We start from the raw sequence: 27,776 nt of genomic DNA, 5'->3' as shown, positions 1-27,776 counted from the left end.
GTCAGTGATAAATCCCACCAGTGACTGAGCTGGTCCATTGTCAGGGAGCACACATTGTTTCGTTTGGCAATAAACCTAGCCGGGTGCCTTCATACCTTATTAGAGTCTGTGGTCATTGGGCGGTTCACGCGAGATCTGCTGTGCCAGCTGCCTGTGCAGAGCTGGGACAGCACACAGGGAGAACACACACACAGCTGACTTATCAACATTGGATAGAGCAGAGCACCACACTGGTGATTTCTGACTACATTGGGGGGGCCTCTGCAGCAGGTGATGGGCATCTCAAAGCCATGGCCTGGAGTAGGGAAGCACTTAACTGCAGACTCTACAGTTGTCTAGGGCTAGCGCTGAGGAGAGAGTCCCTACTGCTGCCATTGCAAGGTTCAAGCATACTCAGCCTTGGAATTGCCCCCCTTCTGCATCTAGCTGCAGCTGTCTAAGGCTGGCCTCTGGCAATTGGCCCCATGGCTGAAGCCAGAGAAGCTACAGGTGGCTTTGTGACTATTAGGGGAGATTAAGCTAGGAGCAGAGAAAGAAATTGGAGTTAAGGAACAAAGGTCACCAGTAGAAAAGGAATGTCAAGGGAAAGAGGAAGCAGGTCAGGTTTACAGGGGGAGAATAGGTCTGACTGGGGAGCACAACCAAGGTAAAAGGGAAACATGAGGAAAGGTGTTAGTGACCAGGTAGTGGAATAGCATGTAGATAGGAGCAGAGGGAAAAAGGCTGGTGATTTCAGGGTCCCAGGGGCTAAGTTCTCACTGAGCCAGGGTTGGGGAAAATGGTGTTTGCAAGTGACAGAATGGGTGCCAGGGGAGGGGATTGTCAGAACTGATTGGATAACTGCTGGCTGTGGAACTTGGTTGAGCTGAGGCCAGGACCACATATAGTGACTGGTGAAACAGGATGGTAGGAGAGGCATGACTACAGAACTTCTGAATGAGGAAGGAGCTAAATCTGTGGAGAGTTTCCCCTGATCACTATGAAAGTTCTGTTCATTGTGGACACTGGTAAACCCACATGGGTACAGCTCAATGAGAAAAACTGGGGGCTGAGGAAGCTGTGTATGGCAATATATATATAGTCTTGCAGGTGTGTGTGATCAAAATGAAAAATGTCTCAGATTCAGTACAAGGTTTACTAGGGTTCCAATGGCACTGCCACTAGGCCTACCTCAGAATGGGACCACAGATATATATTTGGCACCATGGCCACAAAAGGTTAATCCAGCCCTGTACGCTGCCACTCCACCACCTTGCACACAAACACCGAGCAAGAGGAGGAAGGATAGCGCAGTCTTTTATTCATTTACAGGAACCATGACACAGCAGCTTTCACTGGTCTCCTCAGGGCAGGAGCAACCTTTGTCCACAACCCTTCATTACTGAAGACAAAGCAAACATCTGCCTCCCAACTGAATACAGGCAAGGATCAGCAGCCCCTCACACTGAGGTGCCTTCAGCAGAAGGACTGAACTCGACCTCTTTCTTATTGTCGTCAGGTTTCATAGCAGGAAACAGCAGCACTTCCTGTGGAGGGAACCAAACACCATCAGCTTCCCCTCTCTCCCTATTCTTCACCTCCCATTCACATTCCTTTTTGCATAAAAATAAGAGTCCCTAAACCAGCAAATAAATACTTGATTTGTGCATACTTAATTACAAACTCTATTTACTTCCTCAATGCTCAAGTTGGATTTCCCCAGGTCCCATAATGGACACCATGAAACTGCAGTTGTCAGAGAGAAAACCCCAGAAATGGCTAATTCAGAAAAAAGGCAATTTTAATTTTTACCATTGCACCATTTAATCCCCACAACAGTGCCTATGGAGTTTGGAGTTCACCTATAACCCTGAATTTCCTGGCCTTTAGGATGGGATGTGGAAGTAGACAGGTGTTTCAATCAGACTCTCATAACGCAAGTAGCCTTTTGTTTTTACAACTGGAGAGTACTTTACTTTGGGATTTCTTACTCCCTATTTCCTCCAGGTGGTCCTTTACCTTAATATTATTGGAGTCTGTAAGGAACATGGTGAGCCGATCAATACCCATGCCCCATCCAGCTGTCGGTGGAAGTCCATATTCCAAAGCAGTGCAAAAGTTGTCATCGATGAACATGGCTTCATCATCACCTGCTGCTTTTGCCTAAATGAACAGTGAGAAGAAGTTCCCATTGCCCAAAGTGCAGGAAATGTCAACACTACTGCTAATTCTTATGTCACCACAAAGGGGTGCTACTACACTCCTGGCACCTAGGGGGCTATGTTCCAGTAGGTTCTGTATATTTGTAAAATCAGCTGAAGAAATGAACAGGGGGATGATCTTACCCCTCATCCTGGGGTGTTAGTGTCTGGAGAAGTATTCTGAAGGCCACATCACAGGCTATATCTACACTACAGCTGGGACTGACACTCTGAGATCAATCCACTGGCGGTCCATTTAGTAGGTCTAGTGAAAACCTGCCAAGTCAACAACAGATCGCTCTCCAGTAGACTCCTGTACTCTACCCCTGTCATAAATACAAAGGGAAGGGTAACAACCTTTATGTATGCAGTAATATAAAATTCCTCCTGGCCAGAGGTTACCTGTAAGGGGTTAAGAAGCTCAAATAACCTAGTTGGCACCTGACCACAAGGACCAATGGGGAAGGAAGATAATTTCAAATGGGGGGGGGGCGGAGAAGCTTTGTTTGTGCTCTTTGTGTGTTCTCTCAAGGAGTGTGAGAGAGAGAGAGACAGACAGACAGACACACCAGGGGCAGAAAAAAACATCTCTTAAGAACCTGCCAGAAAAAGCATCCAAAATTACTAAAATAGTAAGTAAAGACAGAAAAGGCGTCAGATTATCTTTTGTTTTAGCTTATGAATTTTCCCTATGCTGGAGGAGGTTTATTCCTGTTTTTGTAACTTTGAAACTAAGCCTAGAGGGGAATTCTCCGTCTTAAATCTTTTTATTTTTCCCTGTAAAATTGTCTTCCATCTTGATTTTACAGAGGTGATTGTTTTATTTTTTTAATAAAATCCTTCTTTTAAGAACCTGATTGATTTTCAAAGACCTAAGGGTTTGATCTGTGCTCACCTGTACCAATTGGTGAGGATATTATTCTCAAGGGGGTGTAGGGGTTTGGGGGGATATTTTGAGGGGAATAGGCACTCCCAATGGTCCTTTCCCTGAATCTTTGTCTAAATCACTTGGAGGTGGCAGCATACCATCTGTCCAAGGACAAGGGATGTGTGTCTTGGGGAAATTTTAACCTAAGCTGGTAAAAATAAGCTTAGGGGGTTTTTCATGTGGGTCCCCACATTTGTACCCCAAAGTTCACAGGGGGAGGGAACCCGACAACCCCCGATGAGAAGATTAAGGTAAGTTGATGGGAGAGTTTCTCCCATCAACCTCCCTCAGTGTAGACCCTGTGGTAATTCGACCTAAGGTACATCAACTCCAGCTACGTTATTGCGTAGTGTGGGTCAATTTACTGCAGTAGGGTAGATATAGCCTTAGAAAATGGCATGGGTGCTAACAGTAACATCTAATTCTAGCCAAGTTAAATGTTGTCTTGTGAAACAGTGTCTCTGACGCTCAAGCTGCAAGGATTCCTTTTGGCATATGTGAAGAAATGTACCTTGGGATACTGGAGACAGCACTCCACTAGCACCAGAAGAAGGGATTATAACAGGTATCTTTAAAACTTTTAGTATTAAATTTCAATGGGTAATCTTGTCTGTCTTCTCTCCTAATCAATATCATTCATAGCTGAACTACACCCTGATGGCAGTCTACAGCAATTGCTTACATTGAAGATATATTAAAGTGTTTAGGAATCAATTCTCTAATGCAATAAGTATTTTGTTCTTCTTGAAAAATTAACACAAGCTCTTTTAGTTTTCCATTTTTTCCATCTTTACCATGTGTTTTGATCCAAACTCTTCCCTCTGTTCCTGCTGCATCATTCATTTGTCCTCTAACAATTCTCCCTTTGATGGCAGGCAGAACTGATAGGACTGGACTTGATGTAGGAGCTATTTCTTGCAAAAGCTTATGTTAGACCCATTTGATTGAGAGATTCAATGCCAGTAAGATTCCTGTGGTATTAGTTGTGAATATTTAGAACAGCCAGTAGGGAGCTCAGAAAGAGGAGATGGGAGCCTGTGTAAACTGGAAATACAAATTCTGGCATTCACCCCAATCATAAGTATTTTCGGTCTCTAATCTCTACAATTACCAACCTTCGCTTGATCTTCAAAAAACTGCCGCTGCTGGAAGGGGTCATTGAGCTCTGTGTATGCATTGCATATCTCCTTCTTCATCACAAAGAGTTCAAAGCGTTCTGTCAGTCCCTGCTGAGAGCGATGCCTGTGAAGAGGAGATAAGTCAGCAGGCAGCTCAGAAACTAACACAGCTTCCTCAGGATAAACAACAAGATCACTGTTTCAGAAGAGATGCCCACTCTGACGGCCACCACTCTAAAACTCCAGGCCACTCAGTATAGACGTTTTCCCCCTGGATTTTATGCCCTATGAAATGGGATTCCCTGGCTCAGGAACCAAGACCTGGGCAAGTGTCAGATTTCCAAACTGCCACATGGCACCAAATCTTTCCTTTTCACAGAGATAATTTTTCTCATGGAGATAAAAAAGGTGATCATTATTTCATGACTTTATATAAAATCTCATACTCTTACCATTTAGCTAAAGGGCTCATGATCTGCGGATGATCACATATGAATGTGGGATTGATACAGGTGACTTCCAGAAACTCACCAACAAGCTGAAAAACAGGAGCAGGACAGAATTTAAGTCAGAACATCTCATAATGAAGGAGGTGCCATAAGACTGAGATGACTCACTACTTCAAAAGCCTACTTAGGGTAACGTCTTCATTAACAGCGATGGGTCCCTGCAAGAGAGGCCAAGCATCCTGCTTGGAGAGATTAAAATCTGATCTAGCCCAGGACTGTATAAAACACAAGATCGTCTAAAATTCATCAAGTTTAACAAGAACTCCAGTGTCAGAACATAAACCTACCACTGTTACCTACAGTGTCTCAGGGTGGTATTGGGAGTTTAATTCCAGTTTTGACATCTGTGGCACAAGCCACTAGACAAAGCAGCCAGAAAAAAAAAAAAAAAAAACAAAAAACAAAAAACACACAATCAGGCAATAGGTGGGGTGAGAAGGGGCAGAAAAGAAGAAAACAAATGTATAATACTCATACTGGCCCTGTGCTTTACCTTACATTTTGGAGGGACATGTGAATTTAATTGCACTCTTCTCTCCACTCATGCAGAATGTGTGGAGGGAGGGGTCCTGCGCAAAACACTGTTGATCTCTTATTTCGCAAGGCCATTACACTCGGATGACAATTGGAATAGCTTTCAGAGTTGGTCTACACTGCTTCTAATTGACTGGAAGTGTCACTGAAGGTTACAAGGTAGGGGTGGCCAAACTTACTGATTCTCCAAGCCACATATGACAATCTTCAGAAGTTTGGGAGCCAGGCTGCTCCTGGCAGGGCTCAAGGCTTCAGTCCTGCAGGGAGGTGGGATGTTGGGACTTCAGCCCAGCAGGAGGTACTTCATCCCTGCTCCTGCTAAAGCCCCAGCCAGTGCACATATCCTGTGGGTCTGAAACCCCAAGACGCCTCTCCCCGCAGGGAAGGAGCCCCAAGTCCCCCCTCCCCTACAGTCTAGTAGGTGGAGAATGGGAGGGGGCCTGGGGTGAGCTGCACTCTAACTGTAAAAGAGCTGCATGTGGCTCACAAGCTATGGTTTGGAAGTCCCTGTTATAAGATATTTCTTCCTACGTGGGACCATTCACTGTACTAAAATAGCTCTTTTATCCTACTAGCCCTGGAACTAAGAGGCCAGATATCAATCCAGAATCCTCTATAGACCTGCATCACTGCCACCAGTACAACGTGCACTGTTATAAAACAGACACAGAATGACATCTCTGGGGTATTACTGAATTCTCTTTGGCAACAGGAAAAGGGCTGAATTAAATTCCAGTGTGTTTTCCTAGATGTAGCCAAACATGATTCACTGAAAGTCTCATGTACATCTCTGCTACACGATCATTCTATAGATTCTGCAGTCCGTCCCCACGACATCTCCACAAAGCCAGCACCTCTGGACTGGTAAAGGCAAGCAAGATTGCAAGCCATTTTCCTTCTTCACCTGGAACCTCTATGGAATCTGAACTGAGGTCCTTTCAGAGGGCCGGATCCTACTCTCCATATGTAATTTACTGCTGAAACAAGCCTCTGTACCAGATCACTGGAAAATAGTTAACATAATGCAGATTTTTAAAAAGGGCTCCAGAGGTGATCCTGGCAAACAAGCCAGTAAGCCTACCTCCAGTACTGGGCAAACTGGTAGAAATTATACTAAAGAACAAAATTATCAGACACACAGATAAACATGATTCAATACAGTTTATGTAAAGGGAAATCATGCCTAACCAATCTATTAGAATTATTTGAGGGAATCAACAAGCATGTAGACAAGGGTGATCCAATTAATATAGTGTACTTGGATTTTCAGAAAGTCTTTGATAAGGTACCTCACCAAAGTCTCTTAAGGAAACTAGTCATAGAACAGTGAAGGTCCTCTCATGGATCAGTAACTGTTAAACAATAGAAACCAAAAGGTAGGAATAAATGGCCAGTTTTCACAATGGAAAGAGGTAAATAGCAGGGTCTCCCAAGGATCTGGCCTGGGACCTGTGCTGTTCAACACATTCATTAATGATTTGGAAAAAAGTGAACAACGAAGTGGCAATGTTTGCAGAGGATACAAAAATGTTCAAGATGTGTGTGTGTGTGTGTGTGCTGGAAGAGGCTTGAGGGCCTAGCTGAGCAAGACAGTGTAAGGGAGCCCAAGTCGTTACAGGTGGGCTCAGTGGTATTCAGCAGCTTGGGGAACCTGTCACAAGGTCCATCAATGGCTATTAGCAACCCCGTGAATAGAGCAACACTCATAGTCTGACGGCCAGAAGCCAGAAGGGGAAGACAAAGGTTGATCACTCCAACTGCCCTATTATGTATACTCCCCCAAAGCTCCGGTACTGGCCACTGTCGCAGACAAGATACTGGGCTAGATGGACCATTGTCTGCCCCAGTATGGCAGTTCTTACACTCTTCTTAAATCAGTGGCAAATTTCTTATTGACTTAAATGGTGCAAATAAAACTGCTTACTTACAGCTTTCTCTGAGTTCTGCAGGCTAACTGCAGATTGTGCGTTGAAATACTTTATTAGTTTTAAATTTTCTGCCAGTCATTTTTATTGAATGCTCCATCAAGCTAACCAGTAGTCCGGAAAGAACCTGTTGCTTCAAATGGGCCCCATTGCTTCCTAGGGCCAGATCTCAGGATTATGAAAAATCCACCTCCACTTACCTTATCAAGAAGCCTGGCCGTGGTCCTGGGAGGTGGACACTCAACACCTCTCTCCACACAAATAGCATCAAAGAACTTGCGAGTTTCTGTTTTCATAATGCAAAATATTAGAGAAGCTATTCATATAGTTATTTCTTCTTCCCCTCCTCCCGACCTGCAGAATGATCCCGACACAATGGAGGAGGACTGGAATGACTTTCAATATTTTCTGTTATAATACACCGTGGGACATACTAGCTCAGGAATACGGTTTCAGCCTTCCACAGAGCATGAAGAGCAGTATTAATTGCTGCCAATTTAAACAACTCAAACATAAGATTCCTAATCCCAGCTCTAGATGCTCTGACAACAAGTTATAAACACTATCCCACACAGAGAGCACCACTGTGGAAAAACAGCCAGTCTCAGCATTATTAAAAAAATAAATTGTATATAGATCGATCGATCTATCATTTCTCCCAAATACCTGCTCAAACTGAGGAGTTTTGAAGAACATCCTAATGGTCAACAGATTTGGACCATTTCAGATCAATGAGGCAGTGGGAGCACATTCCAAAGTTGACAGGTCCACAAAGAGCATATCTGCCAGCAGCCTTCACACTCATAAATCAAGGGGCTCCCATGTTAAGCACTTCTGCTGATTGCAGTAGCATTGGTATCACAAAGAGAGGGGCAGACTCTCAAGTAGGCAGGTCCCAGAGCTATTTTAGGGCTAACAAAACTAAATCAAGCAGCTGAAAAAGCCACCAGAAAACCCATGCAGATCCCAGTGCACTAGAGTCACATGCTCATGATGAGATTTGCCACTTAAGAGAACCACCATATTGTTCACTAACTTTAGTTTTCAGATATATTTAAAATGTAGACCAGTGGTTTTCAAACTTCGGGTCGTGACCCAGTACTGGGTCATGAAATACAAGGCACTCGGTCACTGCAGCTTTGGTCAGCACTGCCGACCGGGCCATTAGAAGTCCCGTCAGTGGTGCTGCTCGGCTAAGGCAGGCTAGTCCCTACCTGTTCTGATACAGCACTGCACCCTGGAAGTGGCCAGCAGCAGGTCCGGCTCCGTGCGCTGCTCCCACACTGAGCACTGGCTCTGCACTCCCATTGGCCAGTTCCCAGCCAACGGGAGCAGGAAGATACTTAGGGACTGGACTTGCTGCTGGCCACTTCCAGGGCATAGCACGGTCCACAGTGCCAGGAAGCCTGCCTTAGCACCCCCGCTGCACCACTGACCAGGAGCTGCCCAAGGTAAGCCCACGCCCCAAGTCCCTGCCCCAGCCCTGAGCCCCCTCCTACACCCCAAACCCCTCGCCGGCCCCAGCCCAGAGCCCCCTCCCATACCCTGAACCACTCATTCCCAGCCCCATCCTGCAGCCCTCACCCCAACCCTCTGCCCCGGCTCCGTTAGGTCGTAGGCATCAACAATTTTCTTCAACTGAGTCTCCAAAAAAAAGTTTGAAAACCACTGGTGTTGACTGAGGTATAGTGCATTATAGCCTTGTCTAGAGGTAGCAAGACTCACATCTGAGGGAAAGATCATAACTACCCAACCAAATCATTGCTGCTATGTAATCACCTAAAAGCAGCTCTCCACAACTGTCAACTCAAGGGACAAATGGCAGATGCATTTTCAACCAAAGGGCCCCATATAATCTTCTAGTTGCTACCCCAAGCTATTTGCCCTCCATGCCCTAATCACTACCAGATAGAGAGTCTTCTCTGCTTCCTAAGAGACAGACGAAACAGATACAATGATGGGTGTCAATGTAGTGAAAATGCTTCAAGACAGGCCTCCTCATTAACTCTCTCAACAGTGTCACGTATACACAATGAAGATTTAAAGGCAATAAAGTGGAACCTTGCTGACCCTGCAGGGCATCAAGACTATACTCTGAAATCTTGTAGTTAATCAAACAAAACTACACTGTCAGGCAACCCCATCTACTCAGCTCACATGTAGATCTGAGCAGAACACCACCTTGTAACAAACAGTATTGAAAGCAGCTTATAGATCAACATGGACTGGGGGCTAGATGTCTTTGGCCCATAATAGCCAGGGGGAGGTGAAAGCACAGAGACTCATCTGACCTTCGATCTCAAAGTGATCAGTTGCTGGAAGTTTCATTCCCAGGATTCTCTCCAGTTCACACACCATGCTGATTTTCCGGAAGGGTGGGGTGAAATCTATCTCATAGGCATGGCCCTCAGGACCATCTGGGTGATAAGTGACCTTGTAACTTCCAGTAATGTGCTTCACCATTCCTACAAGATAAAACTACACTTAAAATCAATGCCATGCTGCATCGCACGCTTTCTCCTTTAATTAATATTAGGTTAGGTCACCTGAAAGCAACTTTTCTGTGATCTCCATCAGGTCATGATAGTCTGCATAAGCCATGTAAAACTCACAGGTTGTGAATTCAGGATTATGAGTCAAATCAATTCCTTCATTCCGGAACTGGCGCCCAATTTCGTACACCCGGTCCATGCCTCCAACCACCAACATCTAAAAAAAAGAAATCCAGCTGGTCACATTAGCCTTCTGAAATGGAGTCAAGAAAGTTCTGACTAGCACAAAATTGCACCAAATATACATTCCCAAGATTATCAGCAAAACACAGAGGTAAAAGCAGCACTAGACAAACCTAATGAAGAACTCCGATTCAATTATCCTGACATACACTATTCTCCAATCAATATGGGTCTTTTTCCTGCTCACCTCTTTAGCCATACTTCACCCCAGCGAAATTGCTTTTGTCAACCCAATTAATCTGCTGGCCTTTAATCTAATCTGCGGGCTGCCAAGCTCCCCTCCAGCCCAGCGCACCACATCCCCACTCCTCTGCCTACCTCCAGGTGCTTAGCGCTTTCCAGTAGGAAGGTGGGAGGAGCAGGGAGCTGCATGCTCAGGGGAGGAGGCAGAGAAGAGGCGGGGCAGGGGTGGGGATTTGGGGAAGGGGTTGGAATAGGGGCAGGGAGGGGGCGGAGTTGGGCTGGGGACTTTGAGGAAGGCATTGGAATGGGGGCAGGGGCAGAGGGTGTCAGTGATGGAGGAGATGGTATGATGGGATAATGGGATTTTGGTAAGTAATTGATTTTTAAATATTCAGGGTAAATAGGCCAAATCCCCTGAGATGGGATATTAGATGGATGGGATCAGATTTACTATAGAAAATTCTTTCCTGGGTATCTGGCTGGTGAATCTTGCCCATGTGCTCAGGGTTTGGCTGATTGCCATGTTTGGGGTCGGGAGGGAGTTTTCCTCCAGGGCAGATTGGAGAGGCCCTGGAGGTTTTTTTGCCTTCCTCTGTAGCATGGGGCATGGTTGACTGGAGGGAGGCTTCTCTGCTCCTTGAAGTTTTGAACCATGATTTGAGGACTTCAATAGCTCAGACATGGGTGAGGTTTTTCATAGGAGTGGTGGGTGACATTCTGTGGCCTGCGCTGTGCAGGAGGTCGGACTAGATGATCAGAGTGGTCCCTTCTGACCTTAGTATCTATGAATCTATGATGTTGCCCTCGGGCCAATGTACTAGTCCTCATGTGGCCTTTCTGGTGATTCGAGTTTGAGATCCCTGGTCTAATCCTCACTTCAATCTTATGCTTCACATTTTGGGAAGGCAGATAGAGTCAGAAAAGTGTGAAGCTTAACCCACGTGGGGATCACCTCTCACCTTGTGATAGAGTTCTGGAGCAATTCTCATGTACAAGTTCATGTCCAGTTCATTGTGATAGGTAATGAAAGGTTTAGCCACAGCTCCACCTGGAATAATATTCATCATGGGAGTTTCAATCTGATGAAAAAAAAAAAAAAAAGTGTTAAACCTTAGCTCAAATACTCTCATGCCCCTGACCCAATCATACCCTCCTTCCATTCCCCATGCTACAACTATTTTGATAATATGTGTTTGTCACAAATATAAAGGGAAGGATAAACACCTTTAAAATCCCTCCTGGCCAGAGGAAAAACCCTTTCATCTGTAAAGGGTTAAGAAGCTAAGATAACCTCGCTGGCACCTGACCAAAATGACCAATGAGGAGACAAGATACTTTCAAAAGCTGGGGGGAGGGAGAAACAAAGCCTCTTTCTCTGTCTGTGTGATGGGAACAAAACAGGAATGGAGTCTTAGAACTTAGTAAGTAATCTAGCTAGATACGTGTTAGATTCTGTTTACTTTAAATGGCTGAGAAAATAAGCTGTGCTGAATGGAATGTAGATTCCTGTTTTTGTGTCTTTTTGTAAATTAAGGTTTTGCCTAGAGGGATTCTCTATGTTTTGAATCTAATCACCCTGTAAGGTATTTACCATCCTGATTTTACAGAGGTGATTCTTTTACTTTTTCTTCTATTAAAATTCTTCTAAGAATCTGATTGCTTTTTCATTGTTTTTAAAATCCAAGGGTTTGGTCTGTGTTCACCTATGCAAATTGGTGAGGATTTTTATCAAACCTTCCCCAGGAAAGGGGGTGTAAGAGGTTTAGGGGGGGAAAGACATTTCCAAATGGGCTCTTTCCCAGTTATACATCTGTTAGATGTTTGGTAGTGGCAGCGATAAAGTACAAGGGCAAAAGGTAAAATAGTTTGTACCTTGGGGAAATTTTAACCTAAGCTGGTAAAAATCAGCTTAGGAGGTTTTCATGAAGATCCCCACATCTGTACCCTAGAGTTCAGAGTGGGGAAGGAACCTTGACAGGGTTCAATAAATACTTCAGTTAAAGAGAGAACACCTGGCTCAGATGTGAAATTTTTACATTCTATGTAAAAAAGAAAAGGAGTACTTGTGGCACCTTAGAGACTAACAAATTTATTTGAGCATAAGCTTTCGTGAGCTACAGCTGCTACAAGTACTCCTTTTCTTCTTTGCGAATACAGATTAACATGGCTGCTACTCTGAAACATTCTATGTATTCACCATCATGAACAAAGATATTATTCTGAAACAAAAATTCTTCCTCCTATGTAGTCAACAAGGTAAGTCTATTTAAACCATCTTTTCTATCAAGAACATAGCAGGAACAACCATATTCTGCACAATTAAGGAGCTGTAGAGTAGGGGAAGGGACAGGGACTGGGCCAAGCTGTTGAAGACATTTGCAGTGATATCACCAACCTCTAGCAGAAAAAGTCTGGCTTCTCAGGAAGTCTAAACCTTGTAAAACTACACTGACAAGAAGTGAAGTGAAACTATGTATGTGGAAACAATGTTTATTAATCCTTCTCAGTGTGTCCCATCTGCTCCATTTCATCATTTACACTAAATTCCTTGGGCAGCAACTGACAGCAGCCAACTGATAAACTCTGAAAGAAACAGAACCCCTTTCACTACCTGAACACTTTGCGAAAACTACACTCCTTTAAATGCAATTGCTTTGGTAAAAGATGCGGGTTTAATTATTTAAAAATTAAAATATAAAATACGGCATCTGAAAGTTTCCAGGAGCATAAGGATACTATACGGCTAGCTTTGTTAATTTAAAATTAGTGGGGGGGGGGGAAGGGGTCTGTCTGTATGTGCGTCTGTGTGGAGAGACAGAGTTCTGGAGCCCAAAAAGGGTTCTACAGTATACAATTATTTTCAAATAATGTCACTTGTAGATATGAGCATGTAGGTAGACAAAATCAACATGTGATTTTTCTCTCTCTGGGCTGCAGCGCTCCCAGAGACTATGCCAACCTAACTTTCACGGAAGCTGCATTTTTTGGATGTTTAAAGGTGCATGGGTAATGGAGTATAACCACATGCCTCACAACTTAGTCTATTCAAGAGTACTATACATCATTAGGTCCAAATAAAGAGTAAAATGCCAGGGAAAGGAAGGAGCTGCCAGGTATATAGACAAAATAAACATTTTCTGAAAACAGTCATCAGTGATGGGAAGAAGGTGATGTGGCATGCAGGTTCACCCAAATGGGAGGGCAGGTGGCAATACCAATGATACCCACTCCTCTTTTAAAAGGGCTCCCCAAGATGTGGGCAATTTTACAATTTGGTTAAGCTCCACAAGAGTCTGCTTTGTTCTACCCTGTCAGGATTGTGCTGACCAGTCAGGCAGTCAGGTCTGGCCTCCACACAAGTAAAGTGGAAAGAAAAGGAGTACTTGTGGAACCTTAGAGACAAATTTATTTGAGCATAAGCTTTCAAGAGCTACAGCTTAAAGTAGGGGTTGCTTGTCCCACTGCATTAGGTAGAATACCACCACTAGGGGTCCGGAGCTTGGGCTGCATTAGCAGGAATTAATCCAGCTCTGCTACTCATTTAGGGACTGTACAAAACAAGCACTTTTTTATTCCAACTGCAACCATTTAAAACAGGAAAAAACAAGGACGAGGAGTTTCTCATGCTGATTCAGGATGAGGCTCAGAGTTCCAATAGAAGAAAAAAGGTCTGTCCACAACATAGGAAATGGAAGCCAAACGGGAGTCTCTGTTGAAGGAAGATTCAGAACAGATCTAGAATCTGAAGGGAAAGAGTAACTTTTGTAGAGTTTGTGTGGCAATGCCTTCCCAAGTCACTTTGTATTTAAGACACTGGCTATTTCTCCTGCACTGTAGTTAATTCCCAGCATGATCACCAAGCCTAAATGGCCTATTTAAATGCTAGTTTACAAGTGATTAATTTCAGGAAAATAGGAAACGTACCGTCAAGAAGTAATGGCACCTTGACACAACACATCTACTGTGTTGAATATATCACAGTTCTCAATATTAATTAGTTATTTCACACAAACAACTCCACTAGCAGCTTTTGTGGATCCAGTAGACAAAGTGATTAAAATCTGCTAAGTAGTGGATAGCAAAGAGAGTCATACTTTTAGTGTGAAGTGGAAACAGGAATTATCTAGAAGTAAACAGGTCTTTTGTTCTGGTATGTTTTCTGTTATACCTTACAATAAATACTACGTATATTTTATGTAAATTAAATTGACTACCTTTTTTGGGGGGGGGATTAACACCCTTGAGAATAAGGGGACAAATTTACCCAACTTCAATTATGGAAGAAAGCAATGGGGGAACAAAGATAACTAATAACTTGAATTGCTAACTTTGGGTTTGCTCAGTCAAAGAAGAGTATCCCTCAGAAATTGCTCTGTCACCTGAAGGGGAGCAGACAAAGAGATAAAGAACAATTAACTCAATTGCACTTAGTGTGCTTTGTGGCTCTATGGCACAAAATTGTTAGAACGTGTATACTGAGCCAAAGTCAATATATATACTTTTCCCAGTCCCATGCACATTTTGTACATGAGGTGGGGGTTGGTCTCTCCTCGGAGCTGCAGAAGTGTGAAAAAGGAGCAGCACACACACAGAGAGAAACAAGTACCAAACTTACCTCAAGAAAGCCCAACTCATCCAGGAAGCTCCGGAGGTATGTGATGATCTTTGCACGGATTATAAACTTCTGTCTCACATAATCATTAAGAATTAAATCCAAGTATCTCTGGCGAAATCTAGTTTCCTGAAAAGGGTGGATAATTTTAGAACAATCTAAATTATACTTATTGCCAAAGAGAAAAAAATAAAATTTGATCATCTGGTGCACTGATACCAATGATACCACATATACAAAAGCTGCCAGTTTGGCTTCAACACCAGGAGTGGTTGTTACCTTGTCTTTGAGCCCAAAGTGAAGGTGGGGCAACATGTGCAGGCATGGAGACAGCAGAGTGATTTCCCAGGGAATAATGCTCAGCTCTCCTTTCTTTGTCTTTCCAGGATTCCCCTGAACCCCAATAATGTCCCCCCGACGCAGCTTGTTGTTAATGTGGATATACTCTTCCTCTGATTTGTAGTTCCTGCAAGTGGAAAAACATGCATCTTTTAAGTACACTTTGTCCATAGATCAAGCTTTGCTCAGTCTCTTCCCACCAAAACACTTAATATTCAAGTATCAGAGGGGTAGCCATGTTAGTCTGTATTCACAAAAACAATGAGGAGTCCGGTGGCACCTTAAAGACGAACAGATTTATTTGGGCATAAGCTTTAGTGGGTAAAAATCCCACTTCTTCAGATGCATGGAGTATCCATGCATAGGAGCCTCGACGTACTGTATTGTGTTCTCCATCACCTGACTACAGACTAGGAATCTGAGCTGAAGCTCACGGGCATGGGGAAGAATAATATGTCCATCTTCTAATCTCCTCTTCCCAGAAAGTACAGTTTGATTTAGAATGTTGCTATAGTGATCCCTAGTTACCTGGAGTTTGCCATAACTTGCAATTTGACGCCCTCTCCACGAAGATCATAGAAGATCAGTTTCCCTCCAGAGGCACGTTTTGCATGGATTCGACCTAGAAACCCAAAGTTAGATGTTCCAATGGTTACAGCAAGTCAAAGTCAGAAATCTTTCCATTTCCCCAAAACAAAGATCCATCTCCATGCCTAAGCCCAGGCACAGCATCACTCCTACCTTGCAGCCCAGGCAACATATCACCAACCTCCATCCCATCATTGGATGGCAAAGTATTGAGTTCCAGAATTATTCCCATCACTCTAGTTATGAACACAGAGCCTTGGAGTCCTCTCATCAGACCTGCTCCCTTGCTTGTCAAGGACTCTAAAGCTCTACCTTCTATCCCAAAGGTCCTAACCCAAACTTAGCCTAACCTTGCTACAGATCTAGCACTATGAGGAATTGCCAAGCAAGGTCCACAGAGCTGTGGAGGCATTCCCATCTATCTCCCTCCAAGAATGGTAAGTGCTTGTTTTCGCAAAGTGGCAGACTGTCTCCAACTCCCAGGTGAGTCTTTACCTGCCACTCTCACTGTAATGTCTCTCAGGTGATCTCCTGCCTGCAGATGGCTGTACCTCTCTATGAAGTCTGTGAGGGAAAGGTCTACGTGAAACTTGTGAGGGTAAGGATCTTCATTGGTGCCTTTCAGCTGCTGGATTGCCTGACTGCGGATCTTGTAATATTGCTGTCATCAGTCATAAACAAGAACATTTATGTTAGACACCAAAGGGACTGTACAGCTCACATGTTAAAGCATAGTTGATTTGACTTGTGAATATTTATTTGACTACAGAAGTTAGACAACACCTGAGTGACTAAGGCTTTTTCACCTCAGAAGAGTCAGCTCCTCTGAAAGAAAGCACAAAAAAAGTCAGAGAGCACTTAAGACGTTGGACTAAGAAGAGGCTAAACGAATGCAGTGATGAGGCAAGAAGAAGAGTCATTGCTTTAAACCATTACCATTCAAACCTCAGATATATCCTCTCCCTCAGGCAGTTTTTTTTGGGGAATATTATTAATCTTTGCTTGCAGCCTCGCTGTCCAGCTAAGAACAGCCACACTGGGCCAGAGCAAAACTCCATGTAGCCCAGTATCCTGTCTTCCAACGGTGGCCAATGCCAGGTGCTTCAGAGGAAATAACAGAACAGGCAATCATCACATGATCCATCCTTTGTCACCCATTCCCAGTTTCTGGCAAATAGAGGCGAGGGACACCACCCTTGTCCATCCAGGCTAATAGCCATTGATGGACCTATCCTCCACGGACTTATCTAGTCCTTTTTTGAACCCTGTTATAATCTTGGCCTTCACAACATCCTCTGACAAAGAGTTCCACAGGTTGACTGTGTGTTGTGTGAAAAAATACTTCCTTTTGTTTGTTTTAAAACTGCTGCCTGTTAATTTCATTCGGTGACCCCTAGTTCTTGTGTTATGAGAAGGAGTCAATAACACTTCCTTATTTACTTTCTCCACACCAGTCATGATTTTATTGGAAGGTTGGAATACAACCTTAGTGAAATGCTGCTAATGACACTCCTTTTGCAGGATAAATCTTGTATCTCAGTCATTCTATAGGATAGACCATATATGCTCCTAGCTAGCACAATATCTAACGTAGGGAGCAGATTTCCTTTTCAGCTGAAATGAGTTGTATTAATGAATTGGATTTTTTTTATCATCTTTATATTGTGCATAATTTTTTTCACATTTTAAGTAGTAAGGTAGTACAGGAAAAATTCTCGATGCAGACAGTTACTGCCTTCCTCAATGAGTAGCCAAGCGCAAACACATAAATCAAACACCCGTCTGAAATCGCCTCCCAGCTAATGTTCCTGGAAACGTGCAGTTCAGAGCTGGCTTGGGCCATAGTTCTCTACCATTCTAACTCTCCAGCTCAGTATTGATTAGCAATCAAACAGGAATCAGTAAGACTTATTCTCATGGGCATAACAGGCATTGGCCAAACTGCTCACATTGGGGTCCAGGCTTTCTTCATCAGCTTCATTGCAGTTCTCAGATCCCAGGGTCAAGGAAGATTTGCTCAGATGCTTCTCACTTTGCTGTTTTTGCTTTGCCTCTTTCTCAGCTACTTTTCTCTCAGCCTTCAAACGTCTCTTCAGCTCACTGGAAAAAAAAGAGAAACCAGATACAGAAGCCACTTTGAAACTTACAGAAAGAAACACTTCCAGAGAGATTCTGTCCAAGGGTCATCCTATACTTAACTCTCTCTCCTCTCCCCAAGAGGACATGTTGCCTTGCTCCACCTCATAGGAAGTGATAAGTACCCAAATTCTGTTCTGGGCTGCTCCAATCCCTCACCTTACAGTCAGCAGTAGCCAGATAAAGCAGTACTAGCTGGGCATTGTCTCATATAGAGGAAACGTACTTGTTTTTTTTCTTGATCCTACGGTGTTCACCCTTTACAGCCCTAGAACATAAGAATGGCCATACTGGGTCAGACCAAAGGCCTATCAAGCCCAGTATCTTGTCTACCGACAGTGGCCAATGGCAGGTGCCCCAAAGGAAATGAACAGACAGGTTATTATCAAGTGATCCATGCCCTGTCATCCAATCCCAGCTTCTAGCAAACAGAGGCTAAGGACACAATTCCTGCCCATCCTGGCTAATAGCCAGGAATGGAACCATCTTCCATGAATCTATCTAGATCCCTTTTGAACCCCATTATAGTATTGGCCTTCACAACACCCTCTGGCAAGGAGTTCCAGAGGCTGACAGTGCGTTGCGTGAAAAAATACTTTATGTTAGTTTTAAATCTGCTACCTATTAATTTCATTTGGTGGCCCCTTGTTCTTGTATTATAAGGAGTAACTAACACTTCCTCTTTACTTTACTTTCTCTAAACCACTCATGATTTTATAGACCTCTATCATATCACCCTTTTAATTGCCTCTTTTCCAAGCTGAAAAGTCCAGCTTTTTTAATTAAATATTTAATTTAATTAAATAATTAAATCTTGTTAATCTCTCCGCATACGGAAGCTGTTCTGTACCCCTAATAATTTTTGTTGCCCTTTTCTGAACCTTTTCCAATATATCTTTTTTGAGATGGGGCACACACAGTATTCAAGGTGTACGCATACCATGGATTTATGTAGAGGCAATATGATATTTTCTGTCTTATTATCTATCCCTTTCTTGATGATTCCCAGTTTCAGAGTAGCAGCCGTTAGCCTGTATTTGCAAAAAGAAAAGGAGTACTTGTGGCATCTTAGAGACTAACAAATTTGAGCATAAGCTTTCATGAGCTACAGCTCACAAAAGCTTATGCTCAAATAAATTTGCTAGTCTCTAAGGTGCCACTAGAACTCCTTTTCTTTTTGATGATTCCCAACATTCTGTTAGCTTTTTTGACTGCCACTGCACTTTGAATGGATGATTTCCGAAAATGATCCACAATGACTCCAAGATCTCTTTCTTCAGTGGTAACAGCTAATTTTGACCCCATCATTGTATATGTATAGTTAGAATTATGTTTACCAATATGCATTTGTCAAAACCATATAGCTAAGGGTAGCCTAGAATTCCTCCTTACCTGTAAGGGGTTAAGAAGCTCAAATAACCTGGTTGGCACCTGACCAAAAGGACCAATGGGGAAAGAAGATGCTTTCAAATCTTGGGGGGGAAGAGGGAGGGGCGCGCTTTGTTGTGTGTGTTCTCTTGGGAAGCAGAGAAGCATCAGAAAACTCCTTCTCCTATAAACCATCCTAAAAGTCTCTCATGTTATAAAAATTGTAAGTAAAAGCCAGATAAGGCGTGTTAGATTATCTTTTGTTCTGCTTGTGAATTTTTCCTTTGCTGGAAGGAGGTTTATTCTTGTTTTTTGTAACTTTGAAACTAAGCCTAGAGGAAGTTCTGCTGTGTTTCTGAATCTTTTGTTACCCTGTAAAGTTATTTTCCATCCTGATTTTACAGAGGTGATTACCACTTTTTTTTTTAATGAAATCCTCCTTTTAAGAACCTGACTGATTTCTCTATTGTCCCAAGACCCAAGGTCTGTGATCACTTTGTAACCAATTGGTTAGGATAGTATTCTCAAGCCTCCCCAGGAAAGGGGGTGTAACGGCTTGGGAGAATATTTGGCGGGAATAGGAACTCCAAGTGATCCTTTCCCTGATTCTTTGTTAAATCACTTGGTGGTGGCAGCGTACCCTCCAAGGGCAAAGAATTTGTGCCTTGGGGAACTTTTAACCTAAGCCGGTAGAAATAAGCTTAGGGGATCTTTCATGCAGGTCCCCACATCTGTACCATGAGTTCAGAGTTGGGAGGGAACCCTGACGGCATTACTTTGCATTTATCAACATTAAACGTCATCTACTATTTTGTTGCCCTAGAAACTTTACATAACAATCAAAATAAGATAAGTTTTCAGTGAACAAAGCACCAAGGATAGTTACAGTACAGTTTGAAGTAACTAAAGTGTTTTCTCCCTGGGCACGACAGATTTAGAGTCTCCAGTCTATAACAATCACCATGCATATCTGTAACCTACTTAGGCCCAGATTCTGAAAAGTATTTAGCACCTAACCTCCACTGAAGGAAATGAAAGATAGAAACAGCCTAAAAAAAGGAGTACTTGTGGCACCTTAGAGACCAACAAATTTATTTGAGCATAAGCTTTCGCAAGTTACACTGGTTGCATCTGATGAAGTGAGCTACAGCTCACAAAAGCTTATGCTCAAATAAATTTGTTAGTCTCTAAGGTGCCACAAGTCCTGTTCCTTTTGCAGATACAGACTAACACAGCTGCTACTCTGAAACCAGAAATAGCCTAAATACCTTTAAGCATCTGGGCCTTAAACACTGCAGGACCTCCACTCTACCACGTGTTCCACAGACTAATGCCAAAGCACAACGTTTTCTATGATGCCCCAGGGCCCCCAGGCAAAGTGGGGGGAGGGAATTCCATGAGAGGGGGATTCCTCAGGGAAGGTCACTGACTCCTCAAGACACTCGCCCGCCACCTGTAGCACCTCGGGCAGGGACTTCATGAGAAAGCAGGTGGCGACACTCGAGATGAGAGCAACAAATCACCAACCTTCTTTGGTCATGAAGTGCCTGGAGCCTTCGGAGCGCGGGGCAGGCAGCGCGGGGGTGCCGAGCCCGCCAGACCCAGCCAAAGCGGCCCCCAAGGAGCCGAGCAACCGCTGGGCTCAGCATGGCGCGAGCGCCCGGCTCTAGAGTCCGTCACCTGGTAGGAAACAGACACCGGTCAGCGAAGGGCAGCGCCTCCAGGGGCCCCGCCCGGGTCCTCCCGCAGGGTCCCGGCACCGACCCCGCACTCTCACTTTTTGCTAAGAGGGGCCTCAGCCTCCGCTGTCTCACCAGCCGGAGCAGCACCGGTCGCCGCCGCCATCTTCCCAGCCGGGCCGAGCGAGAAGGAGCACTTCCGGGTCAGAGACCATTTAGGAGGAGGCGGGGCAGCAGCCTGGTTTATGCGCGTGCGCAGATAGGAAGGGGCGGGGTGCTAAGTGCGCGCCAAGGCGCGTGTCGGCGGCGCTCGACTATGGCCTTGGAGCGCGCGGGCCCTGCTAGCTCGCGGACGCTGTTCCTGCAGGACGATGGCAGCCCCATGCGCTTCTACGTACGGCCCGGGCCCGCCAAGCTGCAGCTCGCGCCGCTGATCCTGGCGGGCGGCGGGCGCCTTTGCCGCGTGCAGGAGCCGGGCGCGGTGCTGCTGGCACAGCCCGGCGAGCGGGGGCCCACGGGCAACTTCGTCTCCAGCGAGTACGTGCGGCGCTGCGTGGAGAGAAACGAGCGGCTGCCGCTGGAGCACTGGCGGCTGGCTGCGGAGCCGGCCCCGGTCCCGGCCGGGGCCCTGGCCGGCCGCTCTGCTTTCACGGCCTCAGAGGACGAGGCCATCCTGCTGCACGTGCGGGGTCGGGCGCAGAGCAGCGTCACCGGCACCGCGCTCTGGAAGGAGATGGAGCGGGCCCGTCTGACGCCGCACTCTTGGCAAGCCATGCGGGACCGCTACCTGCGGCGCCTGCGGGGCCAGGAGCACAAGTACCTGCTGGGCGGGCCGCCCCGCAGCCTCGCCAGGAGCGCCTGCCAGCCGGCGGACAGCGGTGCGGATAAGCGGGAGCGGGGCGGGCCCTTCGGAGGCAAAGACTTTCTGGGCTTTGTTCCCAGCTCTGCCGCTGCCTTGTGTAATCTCTCCACCTCTGTGTACCGTGGGGATAAATGCCACCCCCCCGACCCTGCCTGCAAAGCACTTGGGTCACGCCCATGTAGACGAGCATTCCTTCAGCCAGTGGGGTTAGGTGAGCATAGCCGGTACACGGCTATTAAATACGCCTCAGTGACCTGTATTCATGAAGTCCTAGAAACCTGAGCTGCAAAAGCTGCAGTAGATCTAGAGTTTCCTCCAGTATGCTCTTCCTTACAGTGCTTTGGGGAGTCTGGCTGGAAATGCCCGAAGCCTGGAGTTACCCCCACATTCCTTAGAGAAAGTGTTCCACAGTGTAATAGGCACAACTGGAAGCTTTTCATTATAATTTAGGCTGAACAGAATTAAATCATAATGCCATTATATAAATGTAATGACATGACATCAGCAGGAATCCTTTGTTCAATTCTGGTAGATTGTCTTAACAAAAAGCACAAAGATCAGATGGGCAGCAAAATTTAGTGTGGAAAGGCTTTCATGTGAGGAGAGTGAAAACATTGTGATTGTTTAGAGAGGAGTTGAGTAGGAAGGTACAATAGATATTATACAGAATAATTGGTGCAGTAAAAATAAACTGGGTAATGCTAATTTTCCTATCATAATACAAGGAAATGAAAGATAGCAAATTTAAAATTGATCAAAGGAAATATTTATCTTAACTGTTAAGCTGTTAATTCATTGCCACAAGCTATTGAGGTTTGGTCTACACTAGGAACTTAGGTCAGTGTAATGATGTGTCTCGGGTATGGATGTAGTTACACTAACCTAATCCCCAGCATAGACAGCACTATGTTGACAGGAGGTTTTCTCCTGTCAATGTAACTACCACCTCTCAGGAAGTTAGAGTACCTATACTGACATACTTTTTGCCTTCCTCTGCGGCATAGGGCACAGGTCACTTGCAGGTTTAAACTAGTATAAATGGTGCATTCTTTGTAACTTGAAGTCTTTAAACCATGATTTGAGGACTTCGGTAACTCAGCCAGAGGTTAGGGGTCTATTCCAGGAATGGGTGGGGTGAGGTTCTGTGGCCTACAATGTGCAGGAGGTCAGACTAGATAATCGTGTTTGTCCCTTCTAAACTTATAATTTATAAGTCTGTTCTGTAAATTCTCTAAGGAGCATTGAGTTCTTGACTTTGTAACCTTAAAAGTTAGGAAATACCAGATTTCAAGTCATCCAGGTGGCTTTTCTTTGGCTCCCTTGTGCAGATGCAGGTTGTCTTAATGACATGATAGATTCAGTGCACAGGATGGATGGTGCTCTGGGAATGAATCAGGGTTGGTTCATATGTTTTTTTTGACAAGTGTAACATTACTGATTTAATTCCTTAGATCACTCCTAGAATCTTTATTAAAACTGAACATGGATGGTTGTTGCAGACCCATTACTTCCTCACTTTATACCTCATCTGGACAGAAAACAATAACTCTGCTAGAATGAGTTTCTTCTTACCTTTTCAGAGTAATTAGAAGACTATCAAACTGATTAATTGTAGCAGGCAGTAGGATGTGAAATGTAATCTGAAGTTATGATTAGCATTGCAGTTGCACAACAAATGCTAATGTTCTCTCTCTCTAACAGAGTCTTGGAGGAAGGAAGTTGCCGCTATACCCCAAGGAGTGGTTCAAGACCAATTAACAAAAGGAGGTAGCCTTTTCCAGCTGGCTAACAAAGAATTTGAAGGCAGTGAGGTATACATTCATAGTTGGACAGCTGTATCTGCATAATGTGATCACAGAGGTGTTGAATGTTTTATGATGTATAGATTAAAATCCCAAACTAGTGAAACCTCAAATGTACTTAAGCCTTCATAAGTAACTTTAATCTTAAATATGACTTTGTTCCTGTGTGACCGCCACCAGGATGCTGAGTCTTTCTACGGCTTTGTAGTAACATTAATTAGGGTGTGCTAGTTCAGGGATAAGAGTTTTCAGCAGTTGGCTATATTGAGGCCCCTGCTTACAGCAAGGCCTGCCCTGTCTGCTGATAAAAACCTTTACCATTCCCAAGACTGCTTCCCACTTCTGATACTTTTCAGCTTGACCATTGAATCAGGAATTGACAGTGGTGGTAAATCAGCTGGGTTCAATATCTGTATTACAAACGACAGAACCAGTGGCTGGGGGAAAACAATACAGAGGTTAGTCGGAACAGAATGGTATATCAAGGTAGCAGAGAGGGAGTTGAGTCTTGTGTTTGGTGCAAAGAGGATAGTATTGGCTATATATATATATATTTGTACTTATTATATTGGAAAGGATGGGGTGGGGGTGGGTGTGTGTGTGTGTGTATATATACATACACACACACCCCATCCTTTCCAATAAAGATATAAGTACATGGGTTACACCAGACATCTCCCTGGAGAATGACCATCAGACATTCATGGTTATAAATTTACAGACTGCTTCCTAGAATTACTCAGAACTGACTGAAATTAAAAAAAAGGCTAAAATGCCTTTAAGACTGTAAGCATCTGGAGCGTGCCATCATGTGAAGCATTTTTCTCTAATTCACAGGTGCAGATTTATTCTCTCTAGCTGAGCAATTATAGCTTAATAGGGGTACAGCATGTTTTTATACCAATGGCTTACATTTTAATAATGAAGAAGCAAAAATAGCTTCAGCAGCAATAAATGTTTTCCAAGTTCTATTCCAATTTAAGGTTAATTACAAAACTACTACTAGTCAATTGATTCCCAGTTAGTCAGTCATCTGAGCTAACACCTAGAAAATGTTTGTGTCAATATTTTAAACTTTTACGCTGCTAGCTAAAGGAGGAAGGATATTATTAACTACACAACTTACTATGAATGGTGTGTTGTGGCATATCAAGTAAAAAGAGCCTGACTAATTTTTTCCAGTTTGACCTGTGTCCAGAAACTTGGAGGATGTTAGAGACCAAAAATGGTTGATAAAGAATGGTCATCTGCACATCACCGTCACTTTGAGTTAAGTTGTAAGTGTTAAGGCTCCATTGGCAAGCAGGGAGTGATTCATTAAGGGTATGTCTTCCCTATCAATGTTAAAGTGCTGCTGCGGCAATGCTTTAATGTGGCTGTGTAGTTGCAGGACCAGCGCTAGGAGAGAGCTCTCTGTGCTGTTAAACAACAAAAACACCCCCACGAGGCGCAACTTCCAGCACTAGTGCACTATCTACATCACCACTTTACAGCACTGAAACTTGCATTGCAGGGGGGTTCATATCCCTGAGCGAGAAAGTTTCAGCGCTGTAAAGTGGCAGTGTAGACAAGGCCTTAGTATCACAAGCTGAGTATGAGCCTTGAGCAGATTTACACAATTCACAATGACAAAGTTATTCTTGACTCTGGTTAGATTTAGTTTATTTAAATTCTATCCCTTGTCTCCTGCCTTTCCACATTCCACTGTATCCTTGGCGCTGTGCATTGCTGTGCTTGGATTTTACTGTGCACAGGAATCATGTTCAACACATCAGTATACTTTAGGATTCATATGGGAGGGGAGGACAACACTGCTCTGGACTCCTAATTTAGCAGTTTTGTGTGACTGAGTTATAGTGGAATGTCACTCACTCTAACTTCTATTCCTAGTCAGAAAATGAGACCTCTGACCTTCAGGAAGAAAAGCCTGCAAAAGATGAAGAGCCAAAGTCCCCTGAAAAAATAGCCTTCAGTCAGAAAATGGAACTGAAGGAATGGGAAACTGCTGAGGTCTCTGCTATAACTGAAACTCTGCCTCAAGAGGAGGAAAATCCCATAAGGACTTGCCCTTCCCCCACAGAGGTGGCAGATGCAGTGAAGACAGTACAGCACTTCATGGAGGAATTCAGCATGGACCTCTCAACTGTTATACAAGCCTTTCTGAAAAACAGTGGTGAAGCGGAGGCCACTTCCTACTTCTTACATAACAGCCAGCGCTTGGATGGATATCCTATATGGAGCAGACAGGATGATTTAGATTTGCAAAAAGCAGATGAAAATGTCAGAAGCAAATTAATAGCAAAATTTGGAGCTCAGAATGTGGTAAAGCGGGTTGCGTTCAGAAAGTGTTAGATGGTAACTTGTGAAAGATGGTTCATGGACTGGGACCCTCACAGGAGAGCAAGAGATGAGACTTGCATCTCTGACCTTCATGGAAGAAGGAATGAGGATTTGTAGATGTTCTGAAGGCTCTAGGATAGCAACCTGCAATCTCATTTCATACAGGAATCTGGCATTGAAAATGAAGATCTGTGTCAAACACTTAGTCCTTTCCATCATTTTCTGTTAATTTTCCATGAGTTTCCATGTTTATGCAAGGCCTTGTTTTATTTGATTTTTTTGTACATGCCAAGCATCCTGCTGATAAATCTAAAAGTAAAATATTGGGTGAAGATGAGAGCTCCTTAATCTCTTTAGAGCTGAGTGGCTGAGCAGTGGAAATCTGCTTTTGTCCTGTACACAGTAGTGGGGGGAGGAGTCTGCATATTCATCCATTGAGATGGGATGATACATGAACATGCATTTCAACATAGTTTAATCTGTAGTAAGATGGGAAGATGTACCTCATTATACAAACAAAAATACCACTGTCTTGCACCTGTAAGGCTTCCCTATTGTCAGAGGCAGACAACTTCTCTTCCTTCTAGGTCAAAATAAACAGGCTCATGTGATGACAAGACTTGCCTTGGGGTTACAGAGCAAGCATCTTGATTCTCCTTTATGCTCCAGACTTCTGTACCCTTGAGCTGTCTTATAACCCTGTACATCCTGTAAGACTCACTAGCATTGCTGCATGTAGCAGCTGCTAAGCCACCAGTCCTTAACAGATGGCATGATTGTCTAGTCTGAGGAGGGGTTTTAAACTCATTTCCAAGCCGGGGGGGGGGGGACGATTCCACTGCAGAGTGCAGCTATTGAATATATTTATAGCCATATAAAACTACACTTTCTACTAGGGAGTTTAATCTAGTATGTGATAAATGCTAGCTAAGGGTTGAAATTCTTTTCTGATCACTAGTACCTGACCAAAGCTTGGAAGGGCTTACAAGTATTAAATACAGCTTGTAGGGGGTCCTGCTAAAGTCTTTCTAGTCTCTCTGCCTGTTTTCTGGTTTCGTTTTAAGTTGAATGGGTAGTTTAGTAAATGTGGAAATATATTTTTAAGTTCAGTTGTAAGTTGGTGGGGAGAGAATATCACTCCTATTCAACACTGTTACATGTGAAGACCTTGCTAGAGAAATGTTATACATGCACCCACTAAAATGCCAGTAGTGTGTTTTTACCTCTACAAAGTGCTCTAAGACCTATTGCTTACAAAATGACAAGAGTACAATGATGTGGATGCTAAATTCAAGCCTTTCAAACTGGTTCTTCAAGATGTTTATGGAAGAGGCAAGAGTTTAGCTAGAGGCCCCAAACTATTGAGGCAAATAATGTAAGTTTAAACACTTTTTACATGAATAGCAGCAATTGTTACCAGGTAGGTTTAATTTTCAAGGACTATGGAGTATCAAAACTACATTAAGTTCAATCATTCAGTGCAGCCAAGAACTTCCTTCACTTCACCTCTAACATTGTCAGAAGCATTAGGAGATTTCATGTTATATGAAGTAAAGTATCTTATAAGTTATCACAAGTTTGTTAGGTGAGGCCCGACTGTCCAGTCTCTGGCACTAGTGCTGACTCTAAGACTCCCCCCATACCTATAACTTCTTCCAGAACACCAGCCAAAGGTGTGATCTTTCTGTTTTACAGTTTACCTCTTCAAGGCACAATAGCTATACGCAAGCAGAAAAACTTGGTACAGGATTCTAACACCCCATAGCTCTAAGAGCAAGATAATAGCAAGAGAAATGCACAGCTCTATAATAAGCCCTATATGCATTTTCCTAACTCAGTTTTCTCACCTCTTTGGAGGTGGGGTCCAGATCTGCTGCAGCTTGTGGCTTGACTTCTGAACCACGGAGTTTTTCCCCTGATCTTGGATGATGCTGCAGC

The 27,776-nt window shown here is 43.9% G+C and overlaps 2 protein-coding genes across 5 annotated transcripts; one reads left to right on the top strand and one right to left on the bottom strand.

Moving 5' to 3' along the window:
* Positions 1-1,278: 1,278 nt before the first annotated feature.
* KARS1 (lysyl-tRNA synthetase 1) lies at positions 1,279-21,103 on the bottom strand. Of its 3 annotated transcripts, XM_038367828.2 has the most exons (15): positions 20,933-21,054; positions 20,683-20,835; positions 17,601-17,751; positions 16,147-16,312; positions 15,592-15,685; positions 15,004-15,190; positions 14,728-14,853; positions 11,072-11,191; positions 9,741-9,903; positions 9,486-9,659; positions 7,395-7,480; positions 4,679-4,764; positions 4,224-4,350; positions 1,999-2,142; positions 1,279-1,526 (listed from the first exon to the last, which is right to left on the bottom strand). In XM_038367828.2, the coding sequence occupies exons 2-15, from the start codon at positions 20,802-20,804 to the stop codon at positions 1,440-1,442; spliced, it is 1,833 nt and encodes a 610-aa protein (XP_038223756.1). In that variant the 5' UTR covers positions 20,805-20,835; positions 20,933-21,054; the 3' UTR covers positions 1,279-1,439. The 3 variants fall into 3 exon arrangements, with proteins under 3 accessions (XP_038223756.1, XP_038223759.1, XP_038223758.1); XM_038367831.2 differs by lacking the exon at positions 20,683-20,835 and having other exon boundaries at positions 20,933-21,103; XM_038367830.2 differs by lacking the exon at positions 20,683-20,835 and having other exon boundaries at positions 20,970-21,084.
* LOC119840999 (TERF2 interacting protein) lies at positions 21,087-26,175 on the top strand. Of its 2 annotated transcripts, none has more exons than XM_038367834.2 (3): positions 21,087-21,712; positions 23,398-23,507; positions 25,389-26,175. In XM_038367834.2, exons 1-3 carry the CDS (start codon positions 21,151-21,153, stop codon positions 25,848-25,850), a joined length of 1,134 nt encoding a protein of 377 aa, XP_038223762.1. In that variant the 5' UTR covers positions 21,087-21,150; the 3' UTR covers positions 25,851-26,175. The 2 variants fall into 2 exon arrangements, with proteins under 2 accessions (XP_038223762.1, XP_043350956.1); XM_043495021.1 differs by having other exon boundaries at positions 21,087-21,718.
* Positions 26,176-27,776: the final 1,601 nt, after the last annotated feature.

This window comes from Dermochelys coriacea, chromosome 12 (assembly GCF_009764565.3).
Source record: "Dermochelys coriacea isolate rDerCor1 chromosome 12, rDerCor1.pri.v4, whole genome shotgun sequence".
NCBI classification, from domain to species: domain Eukaryota; kingdom Metazoa; phylum Chordata; order Testudines; family Dermochelyidae; genus Dermochelys; species Dermochelys coriacea.
Note: the sequence above shows the minus strand (reverse complement) of the source record. Positions and strands in the feature narration are given on the sequence as shown.